We start from the raw sequence: 23,327 nt of genomic DNA on the forward strand, positions 1-23,327 counted from the left end.
ATTGTTTTCATTGGGACTGAGGCAACTGGCTGCCGTTAGCAAAGATGGCCAGTTTCTTCTTTGAGTTATGTCCCTGTTAGTGCTCAACTTTAGGTGACTGCGTGCCCCTACACTTCTAGTCGGAGAATTTCTACAGCAGTACCTGGCTGGGTCGCACATGTATTCTCCCCATCTTGCACCTATAGCGGCAGTTGGTTAGTGCTGTGCAGCTACCCCCCTCCCCCAACGTTCCTTCTCAACCACCCTTAGTCTGAGTCAGAGCTCCAGTGGTGCCTTCACTTGATTTGCCTCAGAAGTGATCATTAGCAGTACTCGTATACAATGATTAGATTAGTGTTATTACTATAGTTAGATTAGTTGGTTAAGACCTTTCTATTTTTCTTCCTGTACAAAGAAAAACATTCTTTCTTTATAATTTCATCGCATCATGGGATATTTCCTTGAAATGGCAGGATCTCCTGGTTTTAAATGTTGCCACTCTTGCTGTGAGACAAATCCTATCTCAGATGTACACTCACAATACCTCAGGTGCCTGGGGGAAATACATGTACCTCAATAGTGCACTCATCACCATAATCCGAAGGCCCACACAAGAAAAGCAAGGGACCTTAAACTTAAACTGATTCTCATTGAGACATCTCTCCATCCTGCCTCAGTTCCAGGACTGCAAACTTCTGCCAGTGACCAATCACCAAAGACGGCTTCTGCCAGATCCCCCTCCTCGGCTTCATATGGGAGGGGCCTATCTCCTAAAAGACCTGCAAACAGGAGAGCTTCCACTCCTCCTACCAAAACTGCGTCTAAAAAGAAGCATTCCCCGGCTTGATCTATTGCATTGATACCGACTGCACTGTGGCTAAGTACCTATGAGTCAGCAGGGACTTCTGGTACAGTTGGTACTGTTAAGGCCAAGCGGGCAGGCTCTAAAAAGGAAGGCAGAGAAAATACTGCCCTCTCGGCTACAGCACCGGCGACAATAACAAAATCTTCCGTACTGAGTGCCTCTGCAGTTCCTAAGGCACCAGTAACACCTCCTGGCTCTCTGTTGCACATCATTGATGCATCAGCACTGAAGCCTCCCAAGTCCTTGGCGCAGTTGATGTCGGCACCTATCCCCCTATCACTGCAGTACTTTCCAGTACCGTAGCAATTCTCGGCACCACAACAAATGCATGCGCCTCCTCTGGTACCAAAAATACACCAGTTCCTTGTACCCAAGAACCTGACAGTGACCCTGGAATGAGAGTCTCCTCTCCATAGTACCAACGCTGCGTCAATGCTTTTAGTATCCTGCACACCATCAGCTGCATCTGCCTCCCCCTTCTCCAGCAAGGAGGATGAGGACGAGGAGAGGGAACTTTCTTCATCTCAGCACTCCTTGCCCATGCAGGCCGGTAGAGCATCCTAGACACCATCCCAGACCAGACATACAGGGGTGGTATGGACACCCATGGGGACCCCTACCAGTGCCTTTCCCAACACAATTGCCATTCTGGGGACCATGAGCAGCCTATAGGCAATATTATTCTAAGCCACCAAGCATCAGGGAAACATATAGATATTCCTCATCAAAGTCAGTAGTGCCACCTGATGTCTCCCTGGAATAGGCTTTTGAAGAAACAGCAGGAGTTAGACCAGGATGCTACTCCTGCAACCAACTCGTCTTCCTTAACCTGACAAAAAACCATCATGCCTCCGCCCCTTACTACCAGAGATGATTTCAAACAGTTTCAAGAGCTGTTTAAAAGGACAGCTGACACACTACAAATCCCTCTTGAAGAGGTCACCGAATCTCAGCACAAGCTATTGGATATGCTCCGCATGTCGACATCCTCCAAGATTGCCTTGCCTGTAAAGAATGCCATTATGGAGCATGCCACAATCATCTGGTAGACCCCCCCAACCACAATCTCACCAATGTGTCAGAGGGCGGACAAAAAATATTACATCCCTTCGAAGGGGCTAGAATTTTTATTTTCCCACCCCCAACCAAATTCTCTCATGGTGGATGCTGTTAATGAAGGAGGCAGGCAACATTATTCCAGGACCACACCTTATGATAAGGAGTGGAAAAGGCTAGATTTACTTGGCCGCAAGGACTACTCATTGGTGACATTACAGCTTAGAATTGCCAATTATGAAGCTCTCATGGCAAAATATGACCACACAACATATTTGAAATTTGCAGACTTTATTGAATTTATACTAGAGGAAAAGAGAAAGCAGTTTACATTGCTCATTTCCGAAGGTCAGCGTATAGCTCGAACAGCCCTCCAGTCATCATTGCGAGGACCATCGCAACCACCATAGTAATGTGCCGGGCCTCTTGATTGCACTTGTCAGGGGTTTCCAAGGGAGGTGCAATCTACAATAGGGGCCGAAGCTATTTGCTGGAAAGACTGATGAGTCATTCCACTCCTTAAAGGACTTGAAAGCCAGTCTTAGATCTCTAGGCATCTATACACCTGCAACTAAACGCAAACAGGGCAGGTATTACACATCACAGCGTCCTAGACAGGCTCCGTACACACAGAACAAGAGACAGTATGATCCTCAAAGATCATAGGCAAAGACCACTCAAACGAAGACCAAATTCTTTGCTGCCCTCCACATCAAAGCAACTGACCTCTAAACACCAAATTTGAAGGTTTGGTCGAGGGCTTAACAGAACTCTCCCAACCATTGTTGGCAACACCATACTACATTAACCATCCGTTTACAGACCGTCTGGGACCATTCTGCCCAATCTGGCGTACCATTACTTCTGACAGATAGGTACTAGGGATGATCAAGACCATCCAGTTCCTCTCCATCCCCTGTACCCACCCTCACTCCCCGCCCCTCTTCAGGGAGCTCTCGTAAGTCACTCCTGAGACAGGAAATAGAACACCTCCTGCAACTAGGCACGGTAGAACTTATGCCGGTACAACACAGAGGGAAGGGCTTCTATTCCCATTATTCTTTAACACAGAAGAAGTCTGGGGATGGAGACACATTCTTGATCTCAAGAAACTAAACAAATTAATCAAAACATAATGATTCAGGATGTTTACTTTAGCAACAATAATTCCTGCACTGGAGCAAGGGGATTGGTTTGCAGCCCTTGACCTACAAGACGCATATTTTCACGGAGTCATACACCCAGCACACAGGCAATTCATCTGATTTATATGGGGACTGGACCACTTCCGATACACGGTACGACCATTTGGCCTCTCCATGGCCCTTTGAATGTCTTCCAAAGTTCTAGCAGTGGTGGCAGCCCACTTATGCAAGCAAGGGGGTCATGATATACCCGTATTTAGACAATTGTCTACTCAAGGCTCATATTTGAGAAGAAGCCATCAAAGCCAGACAAAAAAACAATGTTGCTTTTCACAGATGTCGGTCTACAAATAAACCTTCAAAAGTTAACACTAACACCAGTCCAACAACTGTACCTTATTGGAGCCCACCTAAACTTTGTAGAAGCGAAAGCATCACTACCACCTCAGAGATTTGTCACTCTGACAAAACTGATCAATACCACAATACACAGTCCATGGGTATCTGCCAGGATCTGCCTTTGTCTACTAGGACACATGGCGGCGACCACATATGTCGTAAATCATGCCAGACTGTGCACTCACTGACAGCAAGCTTGGCTCTGGACAGTGTACATCCTACACAAACAGACTGAACAAACTCCTAAGTATGCCAGCGAAGGTCAAGGACTCGCTACAATGGTGGACTCACCTGCAAAATGTGTATGCAGGCGTCCCCTTCCTCTGGCCTCCCCCTGAAATGATAATTACAATGGATGCCTCCCTACTGGGATGGGGTGCCCACTTAGACAGACAGCCTCACAGTACAGGGTAGATGGTCTTCTTCAGAATCAACAGTTCACATCAACATTCTGGAACTGTGAGCATTTCATGACTAATTGAAAACAAAACCATACAGATCATGTCGGACAATATGGCCTGCATGTTCCATATAAACAAACAAGGAGGAGTGAGGTCACACTCCCTATGCACAGAGGCCATAAAGTTGTGCACATGGTACATCCAACACAACATCAACATATCAGCCACAGACCTACCGGGATCTCAGAACATCATGGTCGACATGCTAAGCCAAAAGTTCTTGCATGACCACAAGTGAGAAAGAAACACCTCCGTGATCCAGAGCATACTCTAACAATGGGGGTTCCCTCAATAGACCTATTTGCCATGAGCTGGAACAGCAAATGTCCAACATTTTGCTCCAGAGCGGGTCTGGGACCAAAATCCAGAGGAGATGCATTTCTTATCTGATGGGACGCACCTCTCCTGTAGGTCTTCCTTCCCATCCCTCTACAACTGCCCAGAGTCATAAACAAGATGAGGATCGATCAAGCCAAAGTGATCCTGATAGTCACAGCGTGGCCCAGGCAAACATGATATCCATACTTAAGAGAGATGTCAGCATGCCCTCCACAAATTCTTCCACTTTTTCCAAATGACCTCTCTCAGGACAAAGTTCACACACTGCACTCGAACCTGGAGACACTCCACCTGAAAGCCTGGCTCCTCAATGGTTCCAAGGCTAGGAGATGATCTGCTCTGAGGAAGATAAAGACTTCTTGCCAACTACATGCATGTCATTCCTCCACGAATGGAAGAGATTCCACACGTTGTGTCTAAACAAACAAATCAAAGCCACCAATTCTACCCTGCCTGTAGTCCTGGACTATGTACTTTACCATAAGAAATTGGGTCTCTCAGTGAATTCATTACAGGTACACCTGGCAGCAGTTACAACCTTCCATCACAAGATGGACAGCGTTTCAGTCTTTGCACACCCAACTATTAAAAGATTCCTGTAGGGCATTCGTAACCTCTACCCTGAACCCATAGCCCCAACTCCTCCGTGGGACCTCACCCTAGTGCTTCGACCTCTGATGACTGCCCTGTTAGAACCTTTGGCTACATGCTCACTACTACACCCTTCCATGAAAGTAGCCTTTCTAGTAGCCATCATGTCCACGAGGCATGTCAGAGAAATAGGAACCCTTGTGGCAGAACCACCATATATGATTTTTCTTAAGAAAAAGGTCACTCTGAGACCCCACCCTAGATTCTTAGCTAAAGTCCCTTCTTCATTCCACCTCAACTAACCCATCCATCTTCCCACATTCTTCCTTAAACCTCATAAGAACAGGCAAGAGGTGACATTCCACACCCTGGACGTCAGAAGAGCACTAGTCTTTTATCTAGAATGGACCAAGTCGTTCATAAAAACTCCCAAACTGTTCCTCTCCACTACAGAACACTCCAAAGACAAACCCATCTCCAAGCAGAGATTTTCCAAATGGATTTCAGGCATCCAGCTCTGTTACTGTCAACAGGGGCTACAACCCCCTTCACGGCTCAGAACACACTCCACAAGAGAAGTAGCCTCATCGGTAGCTGCCTTGAATGAGGTGCTTATTAATGACATATGCAAAACAGCTACTTGGACATCACCCCACACATTCATACAACACTATGTCATTGACCATGTCTTAGCATCTGACACTTGGCTGGGACACATGGTACTATCGTCTATTCAGAATTCACTCCGAATCCCTCCTTCCACCTGAGGGGCACTGTCAGTCACCTAAAGTGGAGCACCCACAGGGTCATCACTTGAAGAAGAAGAGAGGATTACTCACCTTGTGCAGTAACTGAGGTTCTTCAAGACGTGTGTCCCTATGGGTGCTCCACTATCCCCTCCCCACTACTTTGGAGTTCTAATTATTCCTCTACAGTAGAGAAGGAACTGAGGGGGGTGGGTAGCCACACAGTGCTAATTAACTGCCGCTACAGGCGCAAGATGGGGAGAGTGCATGTGCAACCCAGCCAGGTACTGCTGTTGAAATTCTCTGACTAGAGGCGTGCAATCACCTAAAGTGGAGCACCCACAGGGATACACATCTCGAAGAACCTCAGTTACTGCACAAGGTGAGTAACGCTCTCATCCCCACTCATGTCAGACACCTGGCAACATAAGAGGCCACCAGCATCCCTGACTGTAGCTTGGCTTCACTTCCATTGGGAACAATGGAAAGAAATGGCCATTTTGAAAGTGAGCATTTTAATGGAAGGTAGTGTGGCCTCATCTCCACTCAGAACAATGGGGCATAGCAGCCATTAAACTTATCACCTCTTATCCATCCAAAATGCTGCTGCCAAAATCACCCTTCTTACCCATTGCTTTGATCATATAATTCCCCCTAAAGTCACTTCACTGGCCCCCATTGCAATGTGTATCAAATTCAATTTCTTATCCTTGCTTCCTACATCACGCCTATATCTATGCCCCAATCTCTCCTTACTCCTTTTGGAATGCCAAGTGAGGCAGCCTCCCTCTTCTCAATTGAATTGCTGCTGAAAAGTTTCTTCTGGTCTGAAGCCTATGAGAAAAGTGAAAACAACCCAAATCCTATAATTATGAATATATTGTGACAAATTGCCGGTACGATTATGATGAGTCCCACGCTGCTTCTTCTTGGGGGGCGGGGGTTTCAGGGTACAGTTTCCTGCCCCTGAACTAGGGTATCTACTGTCCCACTAGTAACCCAGAGAAGGGTAGTGGAGAGGGAGGGACCCAGGCCTGCCCTCTACTCCGGGTCCCAGCCCAGCGGCCCTAGGGATGGTGGTAAACCACTTGAACCACTTCCTTCCCCTGGGCTACTTCCCTCTCCTGCTCTTCAGCTTGTGGGGCTTCCTGCCCTCTCTCTCTCTCTCTCTCTGCACAAGCCGGGTGTCTGTTTACCTAGGGTCTTGTTCTTCTAGCCAGCCACAGCACTTCTCCAAACTCTCCTCTACTTCAACTCCTCCGAACTACACTCTGCTCCAACTCCTTCCCCTGGCAGATTGAAGCAGGGGGTTTTTATCAGGTGACTAGCTTCAGGTGCTCTAATTGGCTTCAGGTGCTTTTAATTAATCTGTAGAAACCTTTCTTCCCTCTACAGGGAATAAGGCTTCTCCTCATCCTGGGACTTGCATATCTCTCCTAGATCACTCTCCGGCTGCCTTCTGGCCATGCTGTATCACAATGTGTACACAACCCTATTATTATTATGTGTTATTTCTATTACTGTTGTGCCTAGGACTGTGAGCTGAATGATTTTGCCATTGAGTCCCCTGTCCTTTTTCTTGTCTCCCCTCTTCTTTTTTATCTATTTTTTGACTCTCACTTGTGTCAAGTTGAAGCTTGATGCAACCCCATGCTCTTGAGTGTCCCTGGCCTCTGTTTGTCAGAAGCTGGGAGTGGACAACAGGGAATGGATCACTTGATGATTGTCTTTCTGTTCATTCCCTCTGATGCACCCAGTTTTGGCCACTGTCAGAAGTCAGGATACTGAGCTAGATGGACCATTGGTCTGACACAGTGGGGCCGTTTTTATGTTTTTATGTTCTTTATATTTAATGGTTTTCTGGGCAGAGACTATGTCTGTACTTGTTTCTGTGAGGTGCCTACCACAGTTCTGGGCACTCAGAAATGATAACACATAACACAGTATCTCAACATCTTTCTCCTTCCCCCATCCTGCATGGGGAATTTAATGGAAGGTCTGTGAAGAGAGTAGAGAACTTGGGACATACGCTGTCTATAGCCTGAATTTTGAAGGTAGCTGTGTTCTGAATCTGTTGTTGTTTTTCAAAGTTGTTAGTTTCATTCTAAGATATGGTATGTTACCATAATCAATCTGGAGATCTGTCAGGGTTCCTTCCCCACTCTGAATTCTAGGGTACAGATGTGGGGACCCGCAAGAAAGACCCCCAAGCTTGTTTCTACCAGCTTAGGTTAAAACTTCCCCAAGGCACAAAGTCTTTGCCCTTGGATTAGTTAAATACTGCCACCACCAAGTGATTTAACAAACAATCAGGGAAAGAACCACTTGGAGTTCCTATTTCCCTAAAATATCCCCCCAAGCCCTTACACCCCCTTTCTTGAGGCTTGAGAATAAACAAGATGAGCACAAACCAGCCCTGGATTTTTAAGACCCAAAAACCCCAATCAGATTCTTTAAAAACAGAACTTTATTAGAAGAACAAAAAAAGATAAGAGAACAACTCTGTAAGAGCAGAATGGAAGATAATCTTACAGGCAATCAGATTCAAAACAGAGAGAATCCCTCTAGGCAAAACCTTAAGTTACAAAAAGACACAAAAACAGGAATACACATTTCCTCCAGCACAGCGAATTTCATAAGCCAAAACAAAGAAAACCTAACACATTTTCTAGCTAGATTACTTACTAACTTTACAGGAGTTGGAGGGCTTGCATCCCTGATCTGTTCCCAGCAAAGGTATCACACAGACAGACAAAAGCCTTTTTCCCCCCCTCCAGATTTGAAAGTATCTTGTCCCCTCATTGGTAATTTTGGATCAGGTGCCAAACAGGTTACCTGAGCTTCTTAACCCTTTACAGGTAAAAGGACTTTGCCTCTGGCCAGGAGGGATTTTATAGCACTGTATACAGAAAGGTGGTTACCCTTCCCTTTATATTTATGACAAGATCATAAATGTGTCTGTGGCACAGTGTGAATCTGATCGCATAATTTCAAACAGCCTCACATATTTCTTCAGATGCTAAACGCCCCAGTTCCCTCTACCCCAGAGGTGGGAAACTACGGTCCGCGGGCCACATCCGGCCTGCGGCACCATCCTGCCTGGCTCCTGGCCTGGGAGGTGGGCCCTGTCCCCTCCCCCGCTGTTTCCGGTCCCCCATAGCTAAGCCGTGCAGCGCAACAGCATCTCAGGCTCCAGCTGGGCAGCGCGGCTCCCAGACGTGCTGTACTGAGCAGCATAGTAAGGGGGCCGGGGGGTTGGATAAGGGGCATGGGGTCCTGGGGGGCAGTTGGATGGGCTGGAGGTTTGCGGGGGTGGCCGTCGGGATGGGGAGCAGGGGACGGTTGGATAGGGCAGAGGTTCGGGGGGGCAATCAGGGGATGGGAGCGGGGGGGTTAGATGGGGGTGGGGTCCCGGGGGGAGGTTAGAGGCTGGGGTCCTGGGAGGGGGTGGTCAGGGGACAAGGAGCGAAGGGGGGGATTGGATGGGGGGGTTCTGAGGGGAGCAGCCAGGGAGCAAGAAGTGGGAGGGGGTGGATAGGCGGCAAAGGCCAGGCTGCTTGGGGAGGCACAGCCTTCCCTACCCAGCTCTCTGTATAGTTTCACACCCCGATGTGGCCCTCGGGCCAAAAAATTTGCCCACCCCTGCTTTGCCCACTTGCCAGAACATCCATATTTTCTCTGATAACTTCTATGAATTATGTTGCCAAGTACAAAAGCTGCAGCACACTGAAAACTGGAGAATGTGGAGACAGCAAAAGATAAACTGACATTCTTTGGCTATCCCTCAATGCGAGGATGATGTCTGCGGGGGAGGGGGGTCATTGGTGGGTTTTTAAGTGGCTGAGGAGCCTAATTTGTGCCCTGCAGATTTTTCCACAGAAGTGACAGGTGTTATCTTGGAGGAGATATAGTTATTGGCTGGACTATTGTGCCCTTTCTTTCCTCCTTTGTTGCTTCTCTGTCTCATGAGCATGTCTGTTCTCCTCAAAGTGAGCTGTGGCTTGGTACATGGTGTAAATTGACTTCAGTATCAAAATAAATAACATAGACTACTGTAATAATTGTATTCATTTTCAAATTTAATTAAACGAGAACTTCAATTTTAATGTCAAGAAAGTTATCAGAGGACTGGAGGAATGGATGTCAGGCATTCTTCATGTTTGTCCATTTTGTTTTAAGGAATCTTGAATATCTGGAGGTGGAATTATTATATTTCTGTGCTGATCAGTTGTTGCTCACACATTTTTCTTAGCCATCCCTGTAAAGGTCCCAACTGATGTTTGGCAAATAGTGTCACAACTACAATTGTGCTTGCATGAGGTTTAAATCTTACAGAAAGTATCACCACCTGATTTGCTTGAAACCTGTCGTCTAGTTGTTAATCTTTCACAGGATTGGAAAGAACTGAAAAAAATTGCATGCTTTCCTGAGAACGGAGTGGTCTCTCTGAACTAAAGCTCTTACTAGCCAGTAGTCCTGTTATACACATGGGTACTTGATATCTTGCTAGCCAGTAGTCCTGTTATACACATGGGTACTTGATATCTTGTTTTTAATCCTATCTTATTCATAAAATAATTACTCTTACAATCACCATCACCTAATTAGTATTTCTTCCTAAATTACACTCTTTACCAGAAAGAAAAGCAGTACTTGTGGCACCTTAGAGACTAACAAATTTATTAGAGCATAAGCTTTCGTGAGCTACAGCTCACTTCATCGGATGCTCTAATAAATTTGTTAGTCTCTAAGGTGCCACAAGTACTGCTTTTCTTTTTGCGAATACAGACTAACACGGCTGCTACTCTGAAACTCTTTACCAGAGGAAGGATGTTTTTAGGTTAAGGTACTAGGCTAGGGCTTAAATGTGGGTTCAGTTCCCACCTTTCCTACAGACTTTTTGTGTTACCCTTGAGCAAACCTCTGTGCCTGGATTTCCCATCCGTAAAATGGGGATCGCCTATTAAATGAATAAGGCTCTGTCTACACATTTCAACCAAATTCATAATCTCTGTGTGTCATCGTCAGCTGGAAACATGATTTATGTTCACACGCTACATGGTTCCTCTTCATCAAAGGAGATCAGTAGGGTTGTGTTAATCCTTCAGTGTGCATGAACAGACAGTCTTACAATGGAGTTTGAAAAATATATAATTAAGTGTGGATTTTGCTACTTTTTAGATTGAACAGAGTGGTGAGATCCCTCCTTCATGCTGTAATTTTCCTGTGGCTGTTTGCAAAGACAAGATGTTTGTGTTTTCTGGCCAGAGTGGAGCAAAGATCACCAATAATCTCTTTCAGTTTGAATTCAAGGAGAAAATGTAAGTTCTAACATTTGATTCAAGTAAAATACAAGTAGTATTTCTGTTGTTCAGGGTGAATAAAGTACATAATGAACAATATTGAAGAAGGAACAGTTTGTATTTCATAACTAAGAAAGGCAGTTCTTTCTCATTTCTAATTTTTTTGATTTTTAGTTGGGGACTAATTAGGCTGATATTTGGATAATATGTTAGCAATAATACAATAGCTTGACAATATGCTTTGACTAGATAGAGACAATTTTTTCTACAGAAGAGCTGAAATTCATATTGATTCATTTGAAATAATAGGCAGTGGGCACAATTTTCAGATCTGGGTGTGTAATGATAGGCTCCTCAATCCATACCTAGGTGTCTAATTAGAAGGGGGCTGATTTTCAGAGGTGCTGAGCAGCCTAAATTCCCTTTGAAGTCAATGGGAGTTGTAGATGATCAGCATCTTTGAAAATCAGAAAAGGAGTACTTGTGGCACCTTAGAGACTAACAAATTTATTTGAGCATAAGCTTTCGTGAGCTACAGCTCACTTCATCGGATGCATTCCGATGAAGTGAGCTGTAGCTCATGAAAGCTTATGCTCAAATAAATTTGTTAGTCTCTAAGGTGCCACAAGTACTCCTTTTCTTTTTTTAATAGCGAGACAGTAGGCCAAGCCACAATTTTGAAATCTGACTAGCGATTGGGTGCCCCAGTTTTTGGATTCCCAACTTGAAACATCTTTCAGGGTTCTGATTATCAGGCAGTGTTGAGCACCTGCCCTCTGAAAACTTGGCCCCTTGAGAAAGATCAGGTTTGGCACCCAAAAACGGAGGCACCCAAAACCACTATTCAGTTTTGAAAACTTTGGTCTACAATTCTGATAAAAGTGGGGAACAAAAAAGCAGCCACTGTAGCTTAACTACTGCTACTACAAGTATTGCCACAGTTACTGATGGCCTTTTTGCTGGGGAGAGAAAGGATTGGATATTGTTTTAATTTCCTAGTTTCTGAGAGTTTAAGGCCAGAAAGAATAATTACATCATCTCGTGTGACCTCCTGAATATCGCAGGCTGTTCAGTTTCACCTAGATACCCCTATATTAAGCCCAAATACTTTAATTAGGCTTAAGCATTTCAGTCCTCTGGAGTCTAAACTATTGTGTGCCACAGATAGAGAGCAAGAGATACTAAGGTGTGCCCAGAGCCCCTGCAATGGCAGGGAATTGATTAGGTGAGATAAGCTCAGATGATCCCAAGATGAATCCACATTCCATGCTGCAGAGATCAAAAAACCCCAAGGTTCCTGCCAATCTCAGCTGGGGGACAATTCCTTCCCAGCCCCAAACATGATGACCAGTTTAACCCTGAACATGTAAGGAAGACACAGTAGCCAGATATGCTATTGCTCAAATAGAAGTTATGTATTTGATGCAGAAATTACTGGGTGAGGTTCTCAGGCCTGTATTATACAGGAGGTCAGACTACATGGTCACAATGGGACATAAAATCAAGGAATCTATGAAAACCACCACAGTAATGAAACAAAATACAGCATAAACCAATCAGTCAGCAAAACATTAAACGAAGTGTGCAAGTCTTCTATCTTGTTCTGATGTCTGCTAGAGTTAGGCTCTGGCTGACTGTAGGTATAATAAAAAGCTGAATTGGTGGCTGCAAATAATATTCATCATATTATGTTAAGAAACTGTGATCCCTTACCAAAATACTGATTTTATTTAAACAGTGGGGATACGGTTTGGTCAGGGTATATTGTAATAGGTGTTCCTCCATCTCTAATTGATAGAATCCTTTGGGAATTTTGAGACAGTTAATTTTCAGAACTCATTTTGAAGAAAGGAGTTGTAAAGATTTACTCTTTGTTTCATGTCTTGTGTCTCAGTTGGACACGAATTCCTACTGAACACTTACTTCGGGGCTCCCCTCCTCCTCCACAGCGAAGATACGGTCACACCATGGTTGCCTTTGATCGCCACCTCTATGTGTTTGGTGGTGCTGCAGATAACACATTGCCAAATGAACTTCACTGCTATGATGTGGACTCTCAAACCTGGGAAGTTATCCAGCCTAGTCCAGATAGTGAGGTAAAGAGTGCACTGTTTAATTACTCCTCTTTCTCCTTTTAATCTACCTTTTGCTTCCATGATATAGAACAAAGAATCTTTATTTAAATTAATAACTTAAATATTTTATAGCTCCTTCCCCAAAAAACTGTTGTACTGTCAGTACAGAGTGAACAAAATTTCCTTAGAAGGCACTGTCATTATTGATGCTTGTAAAACTCAAACTTTCTTCACTGGCACTTTTTTTTAAAAGATCCAAAAAAGATGTTTATAAGAGCTAACACTTGACATAGAAAATCATAAATCCTTATGAACCAGCCACTAACTGACAAGGGTTAGGAAGAAACTTCTCCAGTGTTATTCCATGATAAGCAAATGGGGTTTCTTGCATGTTCTCCTGAAGCATCTGGTGCAGGCCCCTCTGAGAGAAGATGCAACATGGCATGCATCCGATGAAGTGAGCTGTAGCTCACGAAAGCTTATGCTCAAATAAATTTGTTAGTCTCTAAGGTGCCACAAGTACTCCTTTTCTTTTTATTAAGCAGTACAATCATAGAAGATTAGTGTTGGAAGAGACTCAGGAGGTCATCTAGTCCAACCTCAACTAAACTGGGCCTTAAAAACCTCTAAGGATGGAGATTCTACCACCTCCCTATGTAACCCATTCCAGTGCTTCATCACACTCCTAGTAAAACAGTGTTTCCTAATATCCAACCTAGATCTCCCCAACTGCAACTTGAGACCATTGCTCCTTGTTCTGTCATCTGCCACCACTGAGAACAGCCGAGCTCCATCCTCTTTGGAACCCCCCCTTTAGGTAGTTGTATGCTGCTATAAAATCCCCCCTTACTCTTCTTCAACAAGCATGTGGACAAAGGAGATTCAGTGGATATAGTGTATTTAGATTTTTAGAAAGCCTTTGACAAAGTCTCTCACCAAAGGCTCTTAAGCAAAATAAGCAGTCATGGGATAAGAGCGAAGGTTCTCTCATGGATTGGTAACTGGTTAAAAGATAGGAAACAAAGGGTAGGAATAAATGGTCAGTTTTCAGAATGGAGAGAGGAAAATAGTGGTGTCCCCCAGGAATCTGTACGGGGCCCAGTCCTATTTAACATATTCATAAATGATCTGGAAAAAGGGGTAAACAGTGAGATGGCAAAATTTGCAGATGATACAAAACTACTCAAGATAATTAAGTCTCAGGCAGACTATGAAGAGCTGCAAAAGGATCTCTGAAAACTGGGTGACTGGGCTACAAAATGGCAGATGAAATTTAATGTTGATAAATGCAAAGTAATGCACATTGGCAAACATAATCCTAACTATACATATACAATGATGGGGTCTAAATTATCTGTTCCTCTCAAGAAAGAAATCTTGGAGTCATTGTGGATAGTTTTCTGAAGTCATCCACTCAATGTGCAGCAGCAGTCAAAAAGGTGAACAGAATGTTGGGAATCATCAAGAAAGGGATAGATAATAAGATGGAAAATATCATATTGCCTACATATAAATCCATGGTACGCCCACACCTTGAATACTGCGTGTAGATGTGGTCACCCCATCTCAAAAAAGATATATTGGAATTGGAACAGATTCAGAAAAGGGCAACAAAAATGATTAGGGGTATAGAACGGCTTCCATATGAGGAGACATTAATAAGACTGGGACTTTTCAGCTTGGAAAAGAGGCGACAAAGGGGGTTTATGGTAGAGGTCTATAAAATCATGAGTGGTATAGAGAAAGTAAATAAGGAAGTGTTATTTACTCCTCATAATACAAGAACAAGGGGTCACCAAATGAAATTAGTAGGTTTAAAACAAACACAAAGTATTTTTTCACGCAACGCACTGTCAACCTCTGGAACTCCTTGCCAGAGGGTGTTGTGAAGGCCAATACTATAATGGGGTTCAAAAGGGAGCTAGATAGATTCATGGAAGATAGGTCCATCAATGACTATTAGCCAGGATGGGCAGGAATGGTGTCCCTAGCCTCTGTTTGCCAGAAACTGGGATTGGGTGACAGGGCATGGATCACTTGATGATAACCTGTCTGTTCGTTCCCTTTGGGGCACCTGCCATTGGCCACTGTCAGAGGACAGGTTACTGGGCTTGATGGACCTTTGACCCACTATGGCTGTTCTTATGTTCTTCTCTTTTGCAGACTAATCAAGCCCAGTTCCCTCAGCCTCTCCTCATAAGTCACGTGCCCCCGCCCCCTGATCATTTTCGTTGCCCTCCTCTGGACTCTCTCCAATTTGTCCACATCCTTTCTGTAGTAGGGGGCCCAAAACTGGGTGCAGTACTCCAGATGTGGCCTCACCAGTGCCGAATAGAGGGGAATAATCACTTTCCTCGATCTGCTTGCAATCTCCTACTAATGCAGCCCAATATGCTGTTAGCCTTCTTGGCAGCAAGGGCACACTGCTGACTGTGCAGCGGCACAGACAGCTGCAGCGGCACAGACAGCTGCAGCGGCACAGGAGCTAGCAAACAGAGCTCTAAACAGGGGAGTTTGAGTGGGAGTTTGCAAGGGGAGTTTGGATTGTGCTTGTTTGGGGTTTGCTTTTGCTGGGGGGGTGGTCTTTTTGGTGTGGCTTGTGTTTCCCAGATTAACAGGATTTAGGTGGGAAGGAGATGACAGATACAGAGGAAGCTGTGGGAGTGACTCCTGCAGTGAAAGACACATTGAGGATGACTGGATGTGGAAGCTGTGGTATGTACATGATCCTGGAGGGGGGAACCGGTAAGAGTTTTGTCTGCATGAAATGCCGTCTGATAGAGCTGATGGAGGAAAAGATCCGAGGTTTGGAGATGCAGGTGGAAAGTCTGGTTGAGTTTAGGAAGGGGTTTGAGCAGATGATGGAGCAAAGATATGAGGTATCTGAAGGGAAAAGCTCAGACTCGCAGATGGAAGCAGGGCTGGGGAATTTTGAGGGGAGACTGCATGAGGAAAGTGGTCAGTGGAAACATGTGACTCAAACAACCAGGCAGAGAAAAAGACAGGCTAGTGAAGGAGAAATAGAGCTTAGGAACAGGTTTGCAGAGTTGGAAAATGAAGAAGGGGCTCAGCAGGTACTTGTTGAAGGTGGAAGGGTAAGGAAGAAGAGAAGAGAGGCTAGCCCTATAGAAAAAGGGGAAGAGTCAAGGGAGACTACACCAAATATGAGCCCCAGGAGGATACAGGATGGGTTGAAGAGAATTGTAAGGGAAAATAGGAATGGAAAGAACTTGCAGCCAGAGGGAACAGGGGAGAGACTGGAGAATAGCACTGTCACCAGGAAAAGGCAGGTCTATGTGATCGGGGACTCTTTATTGAGAAGAATAGACAGGCCTGTAACTAGAGCTGATCCTGAGAATAGAAGGGTGTGCTGTCTTCCGGGTGCTAAGATACGGGATGTAGACCTGAGGTTGAAAAAGATCCTAAAGGGAGCGGGAAAGAATCCCCTAATTATCCTTCATGTGGGAACAAATGATACAGCCAGATTCTTGCTGGAAAGTATCAAGGGAGACTATGCTAGGCTGGGGAAGACGCTTAAGGAAATTGAGGCTCAGGTGATCTTTAGCGGGATCCTTCCTGTTCCTAGAGAAGGGCAACAAAGGTGTGACAAGATTATGACTGTCAACAGATGGCTTAGGCAGTGGTGCTATAAGGAGGGCTTTGGGATGTATGGCCACTGGGAGGCATTCACGGACAGAGGTCAGTTCTCTCGGGATGGACTTCATCTGAGTAGGGAAGGAAATAGACTTCTAGGATCGAGGCTGGCACAACTGATAAAGAGAGCTTTAAACTAGGAACTGGGGGGAGATGGATGGGAGATGTCCAGAAAATCTCCACGCCAGATTTTAGCATTGAGAGGGAAGAAGATGAAGTAAGAAAGGATACAGCCATGGGTAGGAGAATGTATATAAGGAGCGAGGGCGGTGTGGATACTAGTCTAATAAGTTATACTGGCTGTAGAATGACTGTGCCTAATAGGGTACAAAATGTGAGCGAGTCCAAACAGCAAAAATTAAGATGTTTGTACACCAATGCGAGGAGTCTAGGTAACAAAATGGAGGAAGTAGAGCTACTGGTGCAGGAAGTGAAACCAGATATTATAGGGATAACAGAAACATGGTGGAATAGTAGTCATGACTGGACTACAGGTATTGAAGGGTATGTGCTGTTTAGGAAAGACAGAAACAAAGGTAAAGGGGGTGGAGTAGCATTGTATATCAACGATGAGTTAGAATGTAAAGAAATAAGAAGCGATGCAATGGATAAGACGGAGTCCGTCTGGGCAAAAATTACATTGGGGAAGAAAACTAGTAAAGCCTTTCCTACGATAGTGCTTGGGGTGTGCTATAGACCTCCGGGATCTGATTTGGATATGGATAGAGCCCTTTTTAATGTCTTTAATAAAGTAAATACTAATGGAAACTGCGTGATCATGGGAGACTTTAACTTCCCAGATATAGACTGGAGGACCAGTGCTAGTAATAATAATAGGGCTCAGATTTTCCTAGATGCGATAGCTGATGGATTCCTTCATCAAGTAGTTGCTGAACCGACTAGAGGGGATGCCATTTTAGATTTAATTTTGGTGAGTAGCGAGGACCTCGTAGAAGAAATGGTTGTAGGGGACAATCTTGGCTCAAGTGATCATGAGCTAATTCAGTTCAAACTAAATGGAAGGATTAACAAAAATAAATCTGCAACTAGGGTTTTTGATTTCAAAGGGGCTGACTTTCAAAAATTAAGGCAATTAGTTAGGGAAGTGGATTGGACTGAAGAACTTATGGATCTAAAGGTAGTTGAGGCCTGGGATTACTTTAAATCAAAACTGTAGAAGCTATCGGAAGCCTGCATCCCAAGAAAGGGGAAAAAATTCATAGGAAGGAGTTGTAGACCAAGCTGGATGAGCAAGCATTTTAGAGAGGTGATTATGAAGAAGCAAAAAGAAAAGGAGTACTTGTGGCACCTTAGAGACTAACAAATTTATTAGAGCATAAGCTTTCGTGAGCTACAGCTCACTTCATCGGATGCATTTGGTGGAAAAAACAGAGGAGAGATTTATATACACACACACAGAGAACATGAAACAATGGGTTTATCATACACACTGTAAGGAGAGTGATCACTTAAGATAAGCCATCACCAACAGCAGGGGGGGGAAGGAGGAAAACCTTTCATGGTGACAAGCAGGTAGGCTAATTCCAGCAGTTAACAAGAATATCAGAGGAACAGTGGGGGGTGGGGTGGGAGGGAGAAATACCATGGGGAAATAGTTTTACTTTGTGTAATGACTCATCCATTCCCAGTCTCTATTCAAGCCTAAGTTAATTGTATCCAGTTTGCAAATTAATTCCAATTCAGCAGTCTCTCGTTGGAGTCTGTTTTTGAAGCTTTTTTGTTGAAGTATAGCCACTCTTAGGTCTGTGATCGAGTGACCAGAGAGATTGAAGTGTTCTCCAACTGGTTTTTGAATGTTATAATTCTTGACGTCTGATTTGTGTCCATTCATTCTTTTACGTAGAGACTGTCCAGTTTGGCCAATGTACATGGCAGAGGGGCATTGCTGGTCTCAGACTCAAGGAATATTTCCAACACACCTCTGACCAACATATTAACCCACAGAGACCTTCCTGCCAACACTACAAAAAGAAGGATTCTAGGTGGACTCCTCCTGAAGGTCGAAACAGCAGCCTGGATTTCTACATAGACTGCTTCCGCCGACGTGCACGAGCTGAAATTGTGGAAAAGCAGCATCGCTTACCCCATAACCTCAGCCATGCAGAACACAGTGCCATCCACAGCCTCAGAAACAACTCTGACATCATAATCAAAAAGGCTGACAAAGGAGGTGCTGTCGTCATCATGAATAGGTCAGAGTATGAACAAGAGGCTACTAGGCAGCTCTCCAACACCACTTTCTACAAGCCATTACCCTCTGATCCCACTGAGAGTTACCAAAAGAAACTACAGCATTTGCTCAAGAAACTCCCTGAAAAAGCACAAGAACAAATCCGCACAGACACACCCCTGGAGCCAGGACCTGGGGTATTCTATCTGCTACCCAAGATCCATAAACCTGGAAATCCTGGACGCCCCATCATCTCAGGCATTGGCACCCTGACAGCAGGATTGTCTGGCTATGTAGACTCCCTCCTCAGGCCCTTCGTTACCAGCACTCCCAGCTATCTTCGAGACACCACCGATTTCCTGAGGAAACTACAGTCCATTGGTGATCTTCCTAAAAACACCATCCTAGCCACTATGGATGTAGAAGCCCTCTACACCAACATTCCACACAAAGATGGACTACAAGCCGTCAGGAACAGTATCCCCGATACTGTCACGGCTAACCTGGTGGCAGAACTTTGTGACTTTGTCCTGACCCATAAAAACTATTTCACATTTGGTGACAATGTATACCTTCAAATCAGCGGCACTGCGATGGGTACCCGCATGGCCCCACAGTATGCCAACATTTTTATGGCTGACTTAGAACAACGCTTCCTCAGCTCTCGTTCCCTAATGCCCCTACTCTACTTGCGCTACATTGATGACATCTTCATCATCTGGACCCATGGAAAAGAAGCTCTTGAGGAATTCCACCATGATTTCAACAATTTCCATCCCACCATCAACCTCAGCCTGGACCAGTCCACACAAGAGATCCACTTCCTGGACACTACGGTGCTAATAAGCGATGGTCACATAAACACCACCCTATATCGGAAACCTACTGACCGCTATTCCTACCTACATGCCTCTAGCTTTCATCCAGATCATACCACTCGATCCATTGTCTACAGCCAAGCGCTACGATATAACCGCATTTGCTCCAACCCCTCAGACAGAGACAAACACCTACAAGATCTCTATCATGCATTCCTACAACTACAGTACCCACCTGCTGAAGTGAAGAAACAGATTGACAGAGCCAGAAGAGTACCCAGAAGTCACCTACTACAGGACAGGCCCAACAAAGAAAACAACAGAACGCCACTAGCCATCACCTTCAGCCCCCAACTAAAACCCCTCCAACGCATCATCAAGGATCTACAACCTATCCTGAAGGACGAGCCATCGCTCTCTCAGATCTTGGGAGACAGACCAGTCCTTGCTTACAGACAGCCCCCCAATCTGAAGCAAATACTCACCAGCAACCACACACCACACAACAGAACCACTAACCCAGGAACCTATCCTTGCAACAAAGCCCGTTGCCAACTCTGTCCACATATCTATTCAGGGGATACCATCATAGGGCCTAATCACATCAGCCACACTATCAGAGGCTCGTTCACCTGTGCATCTACCAATGTGATATATGCCATCATGTGCCAGCAATGCCCCTCTGCCATGTACATTGGTCAAACTGGACAGTCTCTCCGTAAAAGAATGAATGGACACAAATCAGACGTCAAGAATTATAACATTCAAAAACCAGTTGGAGAACACTTCAATCTCTCTGGTCACTCGATCACAGACCTAAGAGTGGCTATACTTCAACAAAAAAGCTTCAAAAACAGACTCCAACGAGAGACTGCTGAATTGGAATTAATTTGCAAACTGGATACAATTAACTTAGGCTTGAATAGAGACTGGGAATGGATGAGTCATTACACAAAGTAAAACTATTTCCCCATGGTATTTCTCCCTCCCACCCCACCCCCCACTGTTCCTCTGATATTCTTGTTAACTGCTGGAATTAGCCTACCTGCTTGTCACCATGAAAGGTTTTCCTCCTTCCCCCCCCTGCTGTTGGTGATGGCTTATCTTAAGTGATCACTCTCCTTACAGTGTGTATGATAAACCCATTGTTTCATGTTCTCTGTGTGTGTGTATATAAATCTCTCCTCTGTTTTTTCCACCAAATGCATCCGATGAAGTGAGCTGTAGCTCACGAAAGCTTATGCTCTAATAAATTTGTTAGTCTCTAAGGTGCCACAAGTACTCCTTTTCTTTTTGCGAATACAGACTAACACGGCTGCTACTCTGAAACCTATGAAGAAGCAGAAAGCATACAGGGAGTGGAAGATGGGAGGGATCAGCAAGGAAAGCTACCTAATTGAGGTCAGAAGATGTAGGGATAAAGTCAGAGAGGCTAAAAGTCGAGTAGAGTTGGACCTTGCAAAGGGAATTAAAACCAATAGTAAAAGGTTCTATAGCCATATAAATAAGAAGAAAACTAAGAAGGAAGAAGTGGGGCCGCTTAACACGGAGGATGGAGCGGAGGTTAAAGATAATCTAGGCATGGCCCAATATCTAAACAAATACTTCGCCTCAGTCTTTAATAAGGCTAAAGAGGATCTTGGGGATAATGGTAGCATGACAAATGGGAAGGAGGATATAGAGGTAGATATTACCATATCAGAGGTAGAAGCGAAACTGAAACAGCTTAATGGGACTAAATCGGGGGGCCCAGATAATCTTCATCCAAGAATATTAAAGGAATTGGCACCTGAAATTGCAAGCCCATTAGCAAGAATTTTTAATGAATCTGTAAACTCAGGAATAGTACCGAATGATTGGAGAATTGCTAATATAGTTCCTATTTTTAAGAAAGGAAAAAAAAGTGATCCAGGTAACTACAGGCCAGTTAGTTGACATCTGTAGTATGCAAGGTCCTGGAAAAAATTTTGAAGGAGAAATTAGTTAAGGACATTGAAGTCAATGGTAAATGGGACAAAATACAACATGGTTTTACAAAAGGTAGATCGTGCCAAACCAACCTAATCTCCTTTTTTGAAAAAGTAACCGATTTTTTAGATAAAGGAAATGCAGTGGATCTAATTTACCTAAATTTCAGTAAGGCATTTGATACCGTGCCACATGGGGAATTATTAGTTAAATTGGAGAAGATGGGGATCAATATGAACATCAGAAGGTGGATAAGGAATTGGTTAAAGGGGAGACTGCAACGGGTCCTATTGAAAGGCGAACTGTCAGGTTGGAGGGAGGTTACCAGTGGAGTTCCTCAGGGATCGGTTTTGGGACCAATCTTATTTAATCTTTTTGTTACTGACCTTGGCACAAAAAGTGGGAGTGTGCTAATAAAGTTTGCAGATGATACAAAGCTGGGAGGTATTGCCAATTCGGAGAAGGATCGGGATATTATACAAGAGGATCTGGATGACCTTGTAAACTGGAGTAATAGTAATAGGATGAAATTTAATAGTGAGAAGTGTAAGGTTATGCATTTAGGGATTAATAACAAGAATTTTAGTTATAAATTGGGGATGCATCAATTAGAAGTAACGGAAGAGGAGAAGGACCTTGGAGTATTGGTTGATCATAGGATGAGTATGAGCTGCCAATGTGATATGGCTGTGAAAAAAGCTAATGCGGTTTTGGGATGCATCAGGAGAGGCATTTCCAGTAGGGATAAGGAGGTTTTAGTACCGTTATACAAGGCACTGGTGAGACCTCACCTAGAATACTGTGTGCAATTCTAGTGTCCCATGTTTAAAAAGGATGAATTCAAACTGGAGCAGGTACAGAGAAGGGCTACTAGGATGATCCGAGGAATGGAAAACTTGTCTTATGAAAGGAGACTTAAGGAGCTTGGCTTGTTTAGCCTAACTAAAAGAAGGTGAGGGGAGATATGATTGCTCTCTATAAATATATCAGAGGGATAAATATAGGAGAGGGAGAGGAATTATTTAAGCTCAGCACCAATGTGGACACAAGAACAAATGGGTATAAACTGGCCACCAGGAAGTTTAGACTTGAAATCAGACGAAGGTTTTTAACCATCAGAGGAGTGAAGTTTTGGAATAACCTTCCAAGGGAAGCAGTGGGGGCAAAAGATCTATCTGGTTTTAAGATTCTACTCGATAAGTTTATGGAGGAGATGGTATGATGGGATAATGGGATTTTGGTAAGTAATTGATCTTTAAATATTCAGGGTAAATAGGCCAAATCCCCTGAGATGGGATATTAGATGGATGGGATCTGATTTACTATAGAAAACTCTTTCCTGGGTATCTGGCTGGTGAATCTTGCCCATGTGCTCAGGGTTTGGCTGATTGCCATGTTTGGGGTCGGGAGGGAGTTTTCCTCCAGGGCAGATTGGAGAGGCCCTGGAGGTTTTTTTGCCTTCCTCTGTAGCATGGGGCATGGTTGACTGGAGGGAGGCTTCTCTGCTCCTTGAAGTTTTGAACCATGATTTGAGGACTTCAATAGCTCAGACATGGGTGAGGTTTTTCATAGGAGTGGTGGGTGACATTCTGTGGCCTGCGCTGTGCAGGAGGTCGGCTAGATGATCAGAGTGGTCCCTTCTGACCTTAGTATCTATGAATCTATGAATCTATGACTCATATCCAGCTTCTCCACTGTAATCCCAAGGTTCTTTTCTGCAGAACTGCTGCTTAGCCA

General features: G+C 44.4%; 1 protein-coding gene across 13 annotated transcripts in view; it reads left to right on the forward strand.

Annotated features, from left to right (window-relative positions):
- Positions 1 to 23,327, forward strand: part of LZTR1 (leucine zipper like transcription regulator 1) — a 310,867-nt gene that overhangs the window by 121,507 nt on the left and 166,033 nt on the right. For all 13 annotated transcript variants that reach the window (XM_043500716.1, XM_038379621.2, XM_043500715.1 and 10 more), the window contains exons 8-9: positions 10,763 to 10,902; positions 12,779 to 12,980. In XM_043500716.1, coding sequence (XP_043356651.1) covers positions 10,763 to 10,902; positions 12,779 to 12,980 — 342 coding nt within the window. The remainder of the gene's footprint in view (positions 1 to 10,762; positions 10,903 to 12,778; positions 12,981 to 23,327) is intronic.

The sequence above is a fragment of the Dermochelys coriacea genome, chromosome 21 (genome assembly GCF_009764565.3).
Source record: "Dermochelys coriacea isolate rDerCor1 chromosome 21, rDerCor1.pri.v4, whole genome shotgun sequence".
Classification (NCBI taxonomy): Eukaryota; Metazoa; Chordata; order Testudines; family Dermochelyidae; genus Dermochelys; species Dermochelys coriacea.